The sequence below is a fragment of the Triturus cristatus genome, chromosome 11 (genome assembly GCF_964204655.1).
Source record: "Triturus cristatus chromosome 11, aTriCri1.1, whole genome shotgun sequence".
In the NCBI taxonomy this organism is placed as follows: domain Eukaryota; kingdom Metazoa; phylum Chordata; class Amphibia; order Caudata; family Salamandridae; genus Triturus; species Triturus cristatus.
The window spans coordinates 1,100,315,235-1,100,332,190 of NC_140594.1; the positions used below are offsets into that span (position 1 = coordinate 1,100,315,235).

At 48.4% G+C, this 16,956-nt stretch overlaps 1 protein-coding gene across 8 annotated transcripts in view; it reads right to left on the reverse strand.

Moving 5' to 3' along the window:
• Positions 1-9,708: 9,708 nt before the first annotated feature.
• The window catches only part of LOC146786068 (dehydrogenase/reductase SDR family member 4-like), a 284,740-nt gene continuing 277,492 nt past the window's right edge, over positions 9,709-16,956 (reverse strand). For 7 of the 8 annotated variants that reach the window (XM_085635495.1, XM_085635492.1, XM_085635488.1 and 4 more), the window contains exon 10: positions 9,715-11,142. In XM_085635495.1, the coding sequence (XP_085491621.1) occupies positions 11,028-11,142 (115 nt within the window). In that variant the 3' untranslated portion in view covers positions 9,715-11,027. Of the gene's footprint in view, positions 11,143-16,956 lie in introns of all 8 variants that reach the window. The other variant, XM_085635494.1, reaches the window with a different exon arrangement.

The window sequence follows — 16,956 nt, forward strand, 5'->3', positions numbered from 1 at the left end:
ATAATTTGACATTTTTGCGTTCCGCGGAGAGCGCGAAAATGTCAAAAATTCCGGTTTCCGCAGCTTGGCGATAATTTGTTTCTTGCTCGCGCTGTAAAATGATACATTCTTGCGCGCGCGCGATCGCCTTACCTGAATCCCTGCGTTCGCCGACAAGTTTTCTTGATCCGGTCGCGTTCTCCATGAGATGTTGTATTGTTTTTAGCCATTTGCGCTGTCTCGCGACAGTTCGCGCCCGCAGTGACGTCATGCGTCGCGCGATCACGTCTTTCTTCTCGCGATCATGCACCGCGAGAACAACTCAAAACAAGATGGCCGCGCCCGCAAGCAACCACATGGGTAAGTTGGCGACCCGCAACCATGCAGAAAATCTCGCGAACATGCCGGAAAAAAACTTCCGCATCTTCGCGATATTTCTGCTTGTTTGCGATAATTTTAAACATTCTCGCGATAATTTGCGAAGGTTAATTCCGCAAATTCCACCCACCCCTACTTAAAAGCCTGGGTTATGGCCCACCCTAGCAGGAAACGGGAGGAAGAACCAGGACTAGACCTCCTAGAAGAACCGGGAGTCCTTCTTCCCCCTGGGAGCGATAATATGGACGTAGGGTCCAGGGCCCCATCCAGGGTGGGAAGTAGCGCCTCAGGAGGGAGCTTGTCCTCTGCTGACCTAGCTGACCGAAGGGAAGAGAGGCAGCTTAGAATGGATCTGGCCCGGTTGGAAAAGGAGAGGGAGGAGAGGAGGTTCCTCCATGAGCTTCACTTAAAAGAGTTAGAGCTCAAAGCCCTTCAACTTGGAACCCCCAGCAGTCCTAATGGTGGCAGCATACCGAGAGAGAGCCCGAGAGAGTCCAGGCCCTACCTGCCCAAAGATGTAGTTGCTAGCTATGGTATAGGGGATGACATTGTATAATGGCTGGCTGCCTATGAGGTTTCTCTAAGAGCCCATGGGGTCCCCGAAGCTCAGTGGGGGGGTGGCCTGTATAGGTATATGCCTCCAGTGGGGAGGGATGCCTTGTTAGCGCTAGAACAGCCAGACCAGACCAGGTACCCCGTTATGAAGGTAGCCCTAGTGAGGAAATTTGGGCTGACCCCTGAAAAATTCAGGCAGAGGTTTCGGGGCAGTCAGAAGTTGTCCACCCAGAATTGGGTGGACTTCTTGGACTATGCTAGGAAGGCCTTAGAGGGCTGGGTGCAGGGCAGTGATGTCAAGGACTATGAGGGACTGTACAATTTAATTTTAAAGGAGCACCTCCTCGAGAAAAGTTTTCCGGAGCTGCGTCAGCACCTGGTAGACAGCAAGCTAACTAATCCCAGGAAGCTTGCAGAGGAGGCGGATATCTGGGCGAGTACCCGGGTATCCTCAAAAGGGACTGGAGGGAATTTCCAAGGGGCTGGACAGGGCGCCCCCCAGAAGAAAGAGGGGGGAGACAAAAAGAGGGAGTTCTCTAAAGGCCCCCAAAAGAGTTCACCAGGGAAGGGAGTATGATTCCCTCATAAGGTTGGTCCCCACAAACCCCCTTATCCTGACCGTGGTCAGCAGCCTAGGGTTGTCCGATGTTATGAGTGTGGCGAGGTTGGGCACTATAAGGGAGATGCCATGTGACCCAAGAGACCACACCCTCCCATTGGAGGAAAGACCCCTGGAGTGGCGAGTGTAGTGCTCGGGGAGGAGTTGCCCCTAGATAAGGGAGGTGAGTGGGCAGGGCTAACCTTAGTGTCCTTAGGGGATTGTGAGATGGTTCCTAAGACCCAGATGCCCTCGAATACTACTAAGTACAGGCAATGGGTCACCATCAATGCCCAGAGGGTGGAGGCTCTGAGGGACACAGGAGCCAGCATGACTATGGTAAGGTGTCAGCTGGTGTCCCCGGAGCAGGTGGTCCCCAATGTAGTCCACCCGGTTGTGATGGCTGACAACCGAGAGGGTCACTATCCGGTGGCCCAGGTTCCCTTTGAGTGGGGAGGGGTGGCGGGTCCTCTACGAGTTGCGATCAGCCCTGCCATGCCGGTCGACTGCCTGTTGGGAAACGACCTTGAACACTCGGCATGGAAGGAGGTTGAGTTCAGGGCCCACATGGAAATGTTGGGGACCCCTGAGTGGACGTGTGCCCGCACTCGGTCTGTGACCACCCGAAGAGGGGATTCACAGAGGTTGGAGCCTGGGACAAAGGCCCAACCAGCTGCCGGAAAGGGTAGACGGGGACGGGGGAAGCCTGCCCCGGAATCTGACCCTCCAAAGGTGGATGGGGCAACTGAAGTGGTCCCGGAGTCTACGGAGGGGGATGTAACGTCCCTAGAGGGCTTACCTACCCCTGCAGACTGGCAGGTGGAGGGAGGACCTACTAGGGAAGAGTTTTGTCGGGCCCAGAAGGAGTGCCATACCCTTGAGGGTTTACAGCGGCAGGCCGAAGCCCAGGCAGCGGGTAACGATTCGGGGAACTTCCACATATATTGGGAAGATGGACTCCTGTATAGCGAACCCAAGGCTCCGGTGCATGGTTCATCCCGGGCCTTGGTAGTTCCCCAGCGTTACCGAGCCTTCCTATTAGGACTGGCTCACGAAATACCCTTGGCAGGACACTTGGGACAAGACAAGACCTTTGCTCGACTTGTCCCTCATTTTTACTGGCCTCAGATGAGGATTACGTCCGATACTTTTTGTAGGACGTGTGTAACCTGCCAAGCTAGTGGGAAGACAGGGGTGAAGCTGAAAGCTCCCCTGGAACCACTGCCTGTCGTTGGTACCCCCTTTGAAAGGGTGGGCATCGACATTGTCGGGCCATTGGATCCACCAATATCGGCCGGTCACAGGTTTATCTTGGTTCTGGTGGATCATGCCACACGGTACCCAGAGGCTATCCCTCTGAGGACCATTACTGCACCTGCGGTGGCACGGGCCCTTATGGGAATTTTTACCCGGATGGGATTCCCCAAGGAAGTGGTGTCGGACAGAGGTACCAACTTCATGTCGGCCTACATGCGGGCCATGTGGAAAGAGTGTGGAGTTACCTACCGGTTCTCCACTCCTTATCACCCCCAGACTAATGGTCTGGTGGAAAGGTTTAACAAAACCTTAAAGGGCATGATCCGGAGTCTGCCCGAGAGCCTGCGGAGGAAATGGGACGTCCTCCTACCTTGTTTGCTGTTTTCGTACAGGGAGGTACCACAGAAGGGAGTGGGCTTCAGCCCCTTCGAGCTGTTGTACGGGCACCCCGTGCGTGGACCCCTCAGTCTGGTGAAGGATGGATGGGAAAAGACTCCCAGAAAACTTCCCCCAGATGTGGTGAGCTACATGCTGGCCTTTCGTAGCCAAATGGCTAGGTTGTGGAAGCAAGCTTCTGAAAACCTAGAAGCCAGCCAAACGGTCATGAAGCAATGGTATGACCGAAACGCTCACCCGGTGGAGCTGGAACCTGGCCAGAAGGTGTGGGTGATGGAACCTGGAGAGCTTAGCGCCCTCCAGGATCGCTGGTCAGGCCCCTTTGAAGTGGTTGAGAAAGAGGGCAAGGTTACCTACGTGGTAGATCTTAAGACCCCCAGGCAGCCCCATCGGGTGCTCCATGTCAACCGCCTCAAGCCTCACCAAGAGAGACCCGAGGTCACGTTAATGATGGTGACTGATGGGTCAGAGGAAGAGGAAAGTGAACCTCTTCCTGATCTGTTTGCGTCCCAAGAGAAGGATGGATCGGTGGAGGGAGTGATCCTTTCACCGTCGCTAACTCCTGAACAACGGAAGGACTGTCGCCAGGTACTGGAGCAGTTTGCTTCCTTGTTCTCCCTTATCCCGGGAAGGACTCATCTGTGTACCCATGACGTGGACACAGGGGACAGCCCACCTGTGAAGTCCAAGTCCTACCGACTGTCGGATAAGGTGAAGGCTAGCATCCATGAGGAAGTTACCAAGATGCTAGAGCTAGGAGTGATTGAGCCTTCAAGTAGTCCCTGGTCCAGTCCGGTGGTACTGGTACCCAAAGCTGCCCCACCGGGCACTACCCCAGAACTCCGGTTCTGTGTGGATTATAGGGGACTGAATTCAGTGACAAAGACAGATGCTCATCCTATCCCGAGTGCGGATGAGCTCATTGACCGGTTGGGAGCTGCCCAATATCTCAGTACCTTTGACCTCACATCCGGGTACTGGCAGATTTCCCTGACAGATGGAGCCAAGGAAAGGTCAGCCTTCTCCACACCCGAGGGTCACTACCAGTTCTGTGTGATGCCCTTTGGGCTCAAGAACGCCCCTGCTACGTTCCAGCGATTGGTGAACCAGGTCCTCTCTGGAATGGAAGCCTTTTCAGTTGCGTACCTGGATGACATCGCTGTCTTCAGCCGCAGCTGGGAGGACCATTTGTGTCACCTTCAGGCTGTTCTTCAGGCTTTGCAGCGGGCAGGTCTGACGATCAAAGCCAGTAAGTGCCAGATCGGGCAGGGGTCGGTAGTGTATCTCGGTCACTTGGTGGGGCGGGGCAAGGTGCAACCCCTCCAGGCCAAGATCGAAACCATCATGGCCTGGGAACCCCCCAAGACTCAGACAGAGGTCCGGGCCTTCTTGGGCCTCACTGGCTACTACCGGCGCTTTGTCAAGGGATACGGTACCATCGTGGCCCCCTTGACTGAGCTCACTTCCAAAAAGCACCCTCGACGGGTAATCTGGACCGAGGGATGTCAACACGCTTTTGACACCTTGAAAAAGGCCATGTGTGCGGCACCTGTTCTCAGGGCCCCTGACTTTGCCAAGGAGTTCATTGTCCAGACAGACGCGTCGGAGCACGGTATTGGGGCAGTGCTGTCGCAACTCAATGACGAGGGTCTAGACCAACCGGTGGTTTTCCTATCTAGGAGACTACTCCCCCGGGAACAGAGGTGGAGTGCAATTGAGAGGGAGGCTTTTGCGGTGGTGTGGGCTCTGAAGAAGCTGTGGCCATACCTGTTTGGCTCGCACTTCCTGGTTCAGACCGACCACCGGCCCCTCAGGTGGCTGATGCAAATGAGGGGCGAGAATCCCAAGCTGTTGAGGTGGTCCATTTCCCTACAGGGGATGGACTTTAGGGTGGAACATCGCCCAGGAGTGGACCACGCCAATGCTGACGGTCTCTCCAGGTATTTCCGCCTTAGTGAAGAGGACTCCCAAGGGGTTGGGTAGCTCTCCCCACTTTCAGCTGGGGGGGACGCGTGTTAGACCTGTCAGCCCTCTGGCAGTTCCCTCCTCATTTTATTATTTTTGTCCCTTGTCCCCTTCTCAATTTTTTCTGTCTATCAAACTTTTTAGGTGCTGATGTAGAGGTTCTGGGCACCTTTTCCTCATCACTTGAGGGAAAGGCGCAAGGTGCTCCTCTGAGGGAAATAGAGGAGGAAGGTGTGCCTCATAAAATGGTGGCACCAACTGTCACCTCAGTACCTGGACCTTGACTGCCATGGGAGGTTCCGGAACCTTCTGGGCCCCTCTGGCAAGTCAGGCCCAAGGTGATAAATAGAGGTGACAGGGAGGCGGCCATTTTAGAGTAGAGAAGAGAAGAGCAGGGCAGAGCAGCCAGTTAGCCAGGAGTAAGGGACCTGAGTGGGGAGGGGGCTACGCTAGTCAGGGAGTGACAGGTCTCTAGGCCTGCGGTGTTTCCCTTGCCAGTGATACCCCCCCCTATCTGTTGACCGGTCCCTGAAAGCTGCCAGTGGGTTCAGTCATCCCAGTATCTCTGGAGGACTTGAGGCGGAGCGCATCCTTCATCCCTTCGTTCTGAGAAAGGGCCATTGCAGGGGGACTAGTGTCTGACAGCTCCGCTGGCGCCTGGGATTGCCCCGTTAACGATGCTGTGGATAGCGTGTGTGCCCTTGGCCTGAGGGTCCAATCAGCTCTAGCCCTGGTGCGTGAGAGGAACGGCCCGTGTCCTGCCAACACTCCTCCTTCCCGAGTGCTGCCCTCTACCTCTGACTGACTCCCCGATTGCCAGATTCCTGTCAGCGGGTTATCAGGAAGATTGCAAATTGCCCCAAACTCACCGCCGCTGCCCGGAGGAGCTGCAATTGTCTGGGGGAGCTGACCGCGCCGGTCGCGGCCCTCGCATCAGCTGTGGAGAATCCCCTCCGTGAAGGCACCGGTGACTGAAGCAGAGTCTAGGAAAGTTCTTCCCATCACGTGACGGGGGCGCCGGCCGTGTCATAGGCCTCGCCCCCACCCTTGTCCTGCCTCCTCCGCCCTTGGCCCGCCTCCTCTAACTCTCATCATCACTCCCCGCGAGCTGTGCCGCTCTAGCGGGAGTGAAGCGGCTTCAGGACCTTCCGGGCATCGGTGTGATCGGCGCAAGGGCCCCGGAGGGCCGAAGTAATCAGGTAAAAGCCCCGGGGAGGGGGGCGGAGAGTCATCAGCGCGGGAGGGCTACCGAGAAGTCTCCCCTTCCTCCGGAGGCAGCCCCCGCATCCGCCCCTCCCCGGGAAAGACTGAGACTGGGTCGCGAGTGCCTGAGGTGACACCGGGAGGAGTGGGACATAGAGGGCCTTGTCGCCGCCGAGCGTGTGAGGGGAGGGGGAAACCATAAGGCCATCACTTAAATCCCACAAGGACCCCCCCCCCTCCGACTGTATGAGCTGGAAGTTATACGTCAGGCTGCTCTCCTCACAAAGGGGATAAAGCCCCGTGGCTGTGTCCCTATTAAGGCGGGTAAATGTCCTGCTCGTTTTAGGATGAATTCAGGCCAAGCTAAATTGACTGAAATGCTCGTGCTATGTCGGATTTACGCCAAGTAGTCCCTAATGACATGTTCTTACTGTATTGAACTCATACTAAAATACTCTCAATGTTAGGCGTGTACAATGAGAAATTTATGCTAGGATATTCCTAATGTCATGCCTGTACTAGGAGGGATTTATGCCCAGTTATATGGAATGAACTGTTCGTGCTATGATGAATCTGTGCTAAGTAATTTCCCATGACATGTTCATACTATGAGGAATTCATGCCAAGTCAGACTTAAGGTTGATCTGTAAGGGCCAGTTGTGTTTTAAGAATAAGGGGAATGGTCCAAGGAAAACAAAATGGAAAGTTATATTGTAATGTCAAAGTGAACGTCTGATTTTAATAAGATAAAATCTTGGAGTAATCTTCAAAGTTTATTCGCTGTAGTGTCTTTATTTTTGGATGGCGCTGCGCAGGATTGCGAACTGAGTAGGATGGAAGCACGAGAGACCAAATGGAGATGTAAGTCTGTTGACCTGAGCCAAGCTACCCCCCGGACCTAGGTCCAACAAATGGCAATTTGGATTGCATCTTAGCGCCTTACAGGCTCTCCTCTCGGTGGGGGGTCAAGAGGCCTTGTGTAGCACCCCGATCACAAGCCACCAGACTTTCACAGCATCTCGAATGACGCTATGCAGCGCAACGTCGCGATGAATCAGCCCCCACAGCTTCGTCGCAGAATATAATAAAGGTTCGTCAGTCGACAGGGGGATTCGCATACTTCGAGTCACCTCAGGGCCATCAGCCGTAGGTTCCAGCACTATGACTGCACCCCAGCCGAGAAATGGGCCATATGCGCATGCACCGCACACCGAGGACAGCCTCTCAGTAGGTACTGCGTGGGAGTCACCCTGCTTCCCGCTCGCCGCTAGTATATCGCAGTCATCCACAGACATCAGTTGATACACTCACAGTAGCTCCACCGCACATGCACGCAGTTCGACATACGTCCCGCCGACACCAGAATCCTCACCTTCGAGAAGTCAACGGTATTATGCGTCGCAGCTGCAACTAGTGGGGCGCACATCACAGCGCCAGACCACCATCCCCCCTTGGGCATCCATCGCAGCATAAATATCCGTGGTTAGCGATATCCAGCGAGCACCACGTGCATACCCCACACACATTAGCGCGCACTCGCGGTCTCTCCCGCATTGTCTATCTGCAGCACGGCATCTTAGATAGTCAGCTTGTGGGTTGGCTCCGGGTTACCGCGATCTTGGTCTTTGTGTCTTCTATGTATGGCAGTATATTCCGCTTACAGCTCTATCCGCCATTTTGAACGGGGGCGCAAAACAGACTCCCACAGGCAGCCGGCGTACCTCTCACTGTTCCGCTGGCACACATCAACCTTGCCACCTCAGCTATTTCACCACCGCATCATGGCCATCCGGGTGCCAGAGCCCGGCAATACAAAGCCTCGATCCTCCGCTCTGCACCACGTCTTTTTTCGCTCCGATTTGAGCGCAACTTCAGGGCGCCGCCATTTTGTTCGCGCGTCTGCCGATATTCCCGCTTCACCGTCGGGCGCCGATTAGCGGCTCAAAAATGCCGCTGGGCATGTCGCCATGCACTCCTCACATAGCCCAGACATTCCGATGCTAGAATATGTCGGCTGCAGGTAGATTCGAGCTCGCCATGCCCAGTTAATGCCGCTTTTTGAGCCTGATTGGCGGAGCTGTCTCAGGAGGGAGCCATTCCGCAGTGGGCTTTCTAGCGCCCCCCAACTCAAAGAGGTAGGTTCATGCCTACCTACTCACATGGTGCAACTGTGTGACATATGATATAGGCTCCCTTCACACAGTCACGCAGTGAGGAGCCAATATCACATGTGGCAGGGAAAATGAGCTGAAAACCACTGTAAACTGTATATTTTCTGAGGCTTTGAACAGCCGACGTCCATTAAGGTGTGTGTGAAAACACCACAGGACACCGGCAACAGCCTCATCAAGCTTTTTTGGGGAGCAGAGGGGCTTGGGGGCAGGGTGGGGTTCAAAAGTGCCTCTTAGGTACTTCTCGGCACCAGGCCCTGCCCCCTCCAAGGCCCCACCCCCTCCTCATACAGTAAGATTTTTGTTCAGGTTGGCAGGTATGTAGGTATGGCCCCCTCTCTCGTAGTACCTCACCCAGGTTGATTGCTGCTTATGGATTGCTGCAGTAGGATCCAGAGCAGGAATACATTCCACTAGTCCACCAGTGATATTATCACATGGCAGGGACTAACATGCCTCCACTATTTGGGGACAGAAATCGTTATGCCCCTATGAGGCAAATTAGGTTTTTTTTTTTAGCCCACTAGGACACCAGGGAAAACATATAAAAAGGAATGTTGTGGGTTGTGCCAGCATGCTACATGTGAAGGTTTAACCAATGTTATATCATTATCAAGATAGAATGTAGATTTTTCATAATGACAATGTCTTATCCATAGTAGCTGACTTTAAATGCATTGGGTAACATATTAACTGAACCTGAATACCTGCTTATAAGTAACAACTTGGTAAAGTACCTATCTAACCAAATAAAGACCAGAACATGTCTCACATGGCACTGTTGTCACAATATTATGAAATATATGAGTCGTCTGTGGCCAAGGCCGAGTGAACCAAGTGAATAATATAGCTTTATGGTCCCTCTGCGCCAGTCTACAACAGTTGTTGAAGGCCATCTTCTCAAGTTATAGGCCTGAGTCACAGGCGAGGGCTTATATAAAGAGGGGGAGGACCTTTAACAATCAGTATAGCTTAAGGAAGAAGGGCCATTATGCTATTAGAAAACTGCACCCACTGAGGGTACAATGTTCTAAAATTAAAGGGAGTAACAGAAAGACAGGCCCTGGCATGTTGGAGAAGAAGGCATGTACCAGCCAATATCGGCCCTGAGGCACGTCATTGTCTCAGGAGATTCATCATTCCAAAGTTCTAATAAATGTCACCTTTTATGGTATACTAAGAAACAATTACTCCAAAGCATAAATAGGTGCATAGGACAATCAGACAAGTAACATTTATTTGGACAACAAAAATCTTTTTTTTTTTATAAAATCTTTTGCAGATGAATACTAACATTAAATTCATCGTGATAAATTATAAAAAATCACTATATCATAAAAAGCATGTTTTAGATTGTTAGATCACTCATTTGAACAGCTGTACTGCTTTTCTTAGTGTCTTGCACATACCAATGATAGCTGTGGAGAACAGCATGTGCTAAGGTATGCAGAATTTAGTTTTCTGCAATAAGCAAGTTACACAAACACTGAGTCGTCGATTCTGATGTAGTTCGGAAGGGCTCCGAATCAGATTCATGATTGCCAAATCCGATCTGGAGCCCTTCTTTCTGACCGAATCAGACACAATTCGCAACAACCGAGTACGATGCCTGGAAACCAGTAGGGCTGTCCGAATCGATTTCGAAAGGCATTCAGAAAGGTTGCGTCTTTCAGAGCCGAATCATACAGCTCTTTGGACTCGGTTTCCGAGCGGGTGAGTACAATGACCGATTCGGACAGCCGTTCTGATTCGGTTTCTCCAGGACAAATTGGCTGCCAGGATCTGTCTTTGGGTGCCCATAGCAGGCTCCCCTTCATCCGGGGCCTTCTGAATCGGGCCTGTGGGCGTACCCATGGGTCCCCCCTTTGCAACCAAGTACAGTGTGGCAGGCACCATGGGGTGCCCGCCACAGGGTGCAAGACTTTCCTCAGTCACCCCTTCTGAACGAGAACACAGGCTCCCATTAAAGTCAATAGAGTTCGACCGAATCGTATCCGGAAGCATCCGAATGCATCCAAATCGCTCGGTTGGACTCCCCCGATCCGAATCTTCCGGGACCAATTCAGTAGGAATGCTTTCTGGACGAGATTGGAAACGGGCCCTAAGGCTCTGTGTCAAAACTGAATCTGTCACACGTACGTTTTAAGGCGAAAGGGGCAACTTTGTTTTCCATATGTAATATACAAAATAGAAGCCTGAACAATTATAAAAGGACAGATGAATTGCTGATTTATCGCTCTCCCACAAGGTGAATCTAGGGGCTTAATCACAAGCTTTCCTTCCCATACAGATTATCAGGATTTAAAGAAAACCAACAAAATAGCGTTAAAAACAAAAATGACGGTTCATGTATTATACTTATATTTGAGCCTTGAATGCACTGAGTACCATCTTTTAAATATCTGAAAGAAAAATACTGTCAAAAGTTATAAAGGCAGTTGTGATTAGGTGTGTGAAAGCTGTATCAACGTCGGCATGTTTACTTGTTCAGTATGCAAGGTTAAAAGATGAAAATTGTATTATTTTTAGAGTCTCGTCTTGAACCCTCCACCAACCACGACGGTCTCTCCGGTAAGGTAAGAGGCATCCGATGAGAAGAGAAATGACACAATCCCAGCAAATTCCTCTGGTTCTGCAAGTCTAAGGACACAAAGAACATGAGGATTATTAAAAAGGAAATAAATCTAAGGTAAAAATGTTTTAGTTATTATTTCAATGTTTGACTCTTTCTTTGAGCTTGCACTATACACATGTTGATTCATGTGTTTTACTAGTGTTGTCATCCCCCAGCTTTTATTGGAAATTCTGGTGTATGATATCAACAAATATCATAATGCATTATTTCTTGATAATTGAAAAACTCTGCTGCTTTACATGCTTTAAATTTATGGATGATTTATGAAAACATAACTATGTGGGTAATATATTTTAAAGCATATCTAACAAACTTCCCCACAGCACAGCAAGCCACTTTGCTGAACTATGCAAAAAAGAGAGGGCAGGAATGTGGCATATTTAACATTGTATGGGGCAATATCCTACTCTCTACCTGCGCTGGCGCATAAGGTGCTGCCTAGCACCAATGCAGGCATCCTTGCAGGGTGTCTGTATTGTAGGAAGGATTATTTTTGTGCAGGAAGGGGTGCCTTCCGACACAAAAACAAACCTCAGAGGCATTTTCCTATTTCCTAGAGTACTACACTTAGAAAGAGGAAACAATGAGGAGAAATAAAAAAAAATCTCCTTGTTGCACCTCTTGGGGGAAGACGTATTCAGATGCATTCTCAGGTCTACTACTCTTGGTAAATCTGGGAATTCATCAGAATACAGGGGTGGATGCATGGGAACACCCACACTCCAACCATGTAATGCCCTCACCATGCAGTGAAATGCAAGGCAGTAACCTGCACTGCCTTGCACTCGATTTACCAGGCCACACAGGGCAGCGCAAGGTGGCCTTGTGTGGCTTGATAAATCTCATTGTAGGTTATGCGCCACTAGGTGTTGCCTTGCATTGCGCAGGGCTAAGCAAATCCTTTAACAAATATGGACCATAATTTGTCTAAATAGACAGTTCATTACTGGAGTTGCACACAATTACACATTATAAAAGATTGACTTTAAGAAAGAAAAAAAATTCAAGACGTGTAAAATGCATTAAAACAAAATGAAAACCTTTCTAACATGGCTACCTTGCATTGTTACACACATGTGCTGTCCATCTCAAATTGGTCTTTCCTGTAAGCAAAAGTGAATATTCCAAGATTGCAGCTGTGATTTAAAATATTTTTACTAATTTCTTCCAAGTTATATAAACTTTTATATTTTTTGCAATATTTTACCATAGGGAGACTCAACAGTCGCGTTGGAGATCTTCCTATTGTAAAGAAAAGGAAAAATTAAAATGTTTATTAAACTTTATAATCTGTAAAAATATTTTGAGTTAAATATTAATGTGAATTATTTTATGTATTTATTTTAAAGGTAGAAAACCATCACAATCACCTGTAGGGGACTATGAGTCTCAGAACTGTTGGCACTTTGAGGGGGAGGAGCAGGTGGACATCCTCCATTTTCTTGGAACCAGCACAACAAAAGAGCCTCCAGTCTCCCAGAGTATGGGACCTCAACACCATCACCTGAAGGCTCCCAGAACTGCTGCCACTGTGTGGGAGTGGAAGAGGAGAGTCCGTCAATCTTATTGGACACTGTGCTACAAAAGCACTTCCAGTCTCCCACAGCACAGGACGCTGACACCATCACTGAAGGAGACTACAAATCCCAGAACTGCTGTTACTTTGAGAGGGCGTAGGAGGTGGACCCCTCCTACTTCTTGGCCATAGAGTTACCAAAGCACCTCCATTCTAGTGCAGCATTATACGCAAACACATCTATTGGCCTCTGCCAGTCATCATGTTAGTCTGCAGGTGCCTCCCCTTAGGTTCTCAGTGGCTTTAGAAGTGTATTCCTGTGGTTCAGTAGGACTTAAAGGACTAAAGTCAGAAGTTAAAAGTTTTGACCAGGATGAAAATGGTTAGTATATCCAACCCATGCTCCATTCTAACCAGTGTGGAGTAAGGCCTAGGTCCTGTTCTTTCATGGCCACTAACTATCATTGCCACTTTGTGCTTCTTGGCACTATTATGACTTACAATTTAAAAAATTCACATCTCCGGTTCTCCTTATTGGATTTTTGTCATTTGGGTGTCCTATTTTTCTAATTCACTTTGGAAGTCATGTTATTGTGCATTTCGACTTCATTGCTGTTTTAGTACTACATCAATACGTTATCCAGTGCCTCTAAAATCGGATTGTCCGCTCGTTGCAATAGTAACTATAGACATTGAGGATGTCTATATCAGCTATGCTGATTTAAATCAGCACTTAAATAGGGAATGACAGAATAGTGAGTCTTTAGTCCAACATAGGAATGAAATAAACATTTGATAGTCTAAGATTTTGCATCTTTTCGTAATCTTCCTTCAATATAAATTATCCTGTGTGGGTAAAGGACTGCCACCAGACATCCTGCAGAAGTGTTTTACTTCACAACCTCCATACACACTGAGAAAATTGCAAGTTCTGAGGGAGGCTTTGAACTTTGGAAGAGCCTACTTGTTGCAATAGGTGGAATAAGTAATCCCTTATATGGACTAATTACTCTTGACAAAAATTGAAGGGAAAAAAAAACAAATACTGCTATCCTGCGCAGACTCCAAGCAGATTTGTTAGAGACAAAATGCTAATAAATGTGGGATAACTAGACAAACTTTGTAATTATGGTTATTCCTAGAACTTAAGGCTACATATACATAGTCTACAATGTGGGAATGATGGCCCCCATTCTTACACAGATCACACATATATTTTACAGCAGAGGAAGGATTTCCTCCTGCTGAGAAAATCTTCACAGCAGTACAGGCAGCATTTTTGAAGGTGCATCCTCTTGTAAGGGAAAATAAGTAGTTGTTGTTTCTCAAGAACCTAATTTGAGGAGGATACTGAAGCTAGTATCCCCAATGCATGTGCTCTACACCTTCGCTGGACTCGCACACAAAATGTGACTGACATAAAGGTTTAATACAACTCAAGTATTTCTACAGTATACACAAAATATCCCACAAAGTCCAAATCATTTACCCGTACATGAGTAGAAGAGCTTATTCTATGTGGATGGCTTTACGTAGTCCATGATTGGCACTATGCAACAGTAAGCAACAAAATGCTCTGACTTGTGCAACAGTGCAGGACATTTTTGAAGACAGTAACTACAGCACCACAGTTGTAGGTGATTCCATGCACAAAAGGAAGAAATAAATGCCCTTTTGCATGCTCTTTAGAAGGCTGGTCCATCCATTGCTTCAATAACTGTGTCAGATTCAGCATACAGGGTTAGAAAGTGAACTTTCCACATTGGTGTCTAAACAGATTCAGAGATTCAAAATGTAAGTTGTAAAACCAAAATGGCTTTAGAGAAAGGTAGCTGTTGCACAGAAAAAGCTTCCTTGGTCAACATAAAATACAAAATGGCCCATAAAATGAAGGAATACATGCATCTGGTTTAGCTGCAAAGACAGTGTTGCACATGTCGCTGCTGTGACTCAATCTCAGGCAAAGATTGATGCAGACATAATGTTGGTAATACTAAAAGGTGAAGAGCCTCCTGACAATGTCCACCTTCCACATTCTCATATAACCTCACCCAAAAACAATTCCTATAGTTTTTATACTTGGGATAAGGCCTGTTGCTAGAAGTGTACTTTTAGTGAGTCACTGCCCTCAGCTATGGCCAAACATTAAAGCTGTACTCTATAGATGCTTTATTTTCCATATGCTGGTTGTTCTACTATATAGCGAGCCACAGAATATTGTTGTACAAAAATAGTGAGGGCAGAATGCAAAAGGTAAGTGCACATAGCATGGTATAGATTTACTATCCCTAACATCGCAGTTATATACCTTGAATATATCGCATAGGTAAATAAATGTGAAGTAAGGTATAGAAAATCTACACTTATTTACCTGTTGATATTTTGGATTCAATATTCTGTTATTGCTATTCTGTGCCTTCGATATTCGGGGCGCACACCTACATGAATACATGGGTTTTTTTAACGCACATTTATTAAGCACACTCAATCAACTTTCCTCAATACAACTTTAAATCCTATCGATTAAATGAGATTTAACGTAGAGAGGTGTAAAGTACTAAAGTAGTCTGACACGCCTCATTGTGTATTTTCTAAGCCTGGGCGTTGAACTACGCTCCGTTCGCGGAGCTTGCGAAGTTTTGGTAACTTTGCGCTTCGCGTAGAGCGCGAAGTTGCAGATTGCTACGCAATCTAGCGCGTAGCGTAGTAAATTTGCTTCCTCGCGCGCTCAATATTCATTCTCGCGCGCGCGGTAACGTCTTACCTTGATTCTGCGATCGCCAACTTGCTTTTCTGTCTGTTTGCGAGCGCCACGAGATTTGTACTATGGCTGCCCAAGCCCGCGAGAGTGTGCGACCCCGAACACGTCATTGGTGCGCGCGAGCTGACTTCCGGCGGCTGTTTTGGTAAGATCGCGATCCCGAACATGGAAAAACTGCAATCTGGCAAAGAATATCTCGCGAGCTTCATAAAACCTTCTCTAAAATGATCATTTTGCTCAGAAAACTCCTCAGATTGTGATCTTGCTGTAGTCTTTGTGTAAGAAAGAGTCCTTTAATTTTTTTAACACTTTTTTTTCAAGAGGAAGGAAGTGCCCCTGACACTACAACTTCCTGTTCCTGTCCAGCAGGGTCCTCCCACGTGCTTTGTGCATGTGTTGTTCACTTTCATTTGGATTTGGAGCTGGAAGGATCACTTTTTGTGTCTGTCTGCTGCATCATACCATTTTTTTGGATTTATTTGAGGAATTTTTGATTTGAGATTTAATTTACGACAAGTAAGTTGGAGAATTGGTGTGTTTGTTTCATTGGGGCTTGTTTGTACCTACATTTTTCTGGGATTTTTATTGTTTTTAAAAATTATTGTTGTGGTGGGTGGCCTGTACTACTTTCAATATGGGCCTAGTTGTTTTTCTCTGCAATTTCAGCCAGTAGGGTACCCATGGGTCCATGTTTTGTGGTGTCTGTAGAATTTCTACATCATGTAGGGCATGGATGGCATAGGATTGAAATGCTAAACGTGGCTGTGGTGTATTTCACTGTTGGTGTGTGTGTGTGATTTACCTTTGTTGGATGTGTGTGCTTGTGGCCTAGTAGTCTTCCACTAGGCCCAGAGGTAGTCAGCCTCCAAGCTGTGGTGCGTGATTTTACATGTACAGTTGGTGTTGTCTGGTGATTTTCCTTTACTCCATGGATGGCTTTGGATTTTATTGCAAAAGGTGTGTTTGGGGTGCAATAGCATTTTTTGGGTGTGTGCTAAACAAATTGGGCTATTTTGGCCTGCATGTAAGGCAAGGGATTCAGCTTGCGAACTTTCGGTAACTCTGCACAGCGCGACAACGCGGACTTACAGTTTTCGTCATTTTTGCGCTCGCAATATGCGTGTTCGCGCACGCGAGAAAGCCTTTTTGTACAGTTCGCGATCCCGAACACGCAGCTTTTGCAATCTGGCAAACAATATCTCGCGAGCAACATAGACCCTTCTCGAAAACGCTTTTTTGTGCATTTCTGCACAAAAAACTCCTCAGGCTGTCATTGAGCTGTAGGTTTGGAGCAGGGAGAAGCTGTTATTTGTCTGGAAAACATTTTTATGAGAGGGATTAAGTTCCACAGACACTACAACTTCCTCTTCCTGTCCTTTCCAATCACTTTTTGTGTGTTATTGTGGTGGGTGGGCTGGGCATGTGTGTGGCGGCCATTTTAGGAAGGCATGCATTGTGCCTTTGCCATAGGCGTCCAAACTTGTGGCCTAGTTGTACAGTAGGCCCAGGGGTACAACTCAGCAATCATCACGGCGGGTTTTT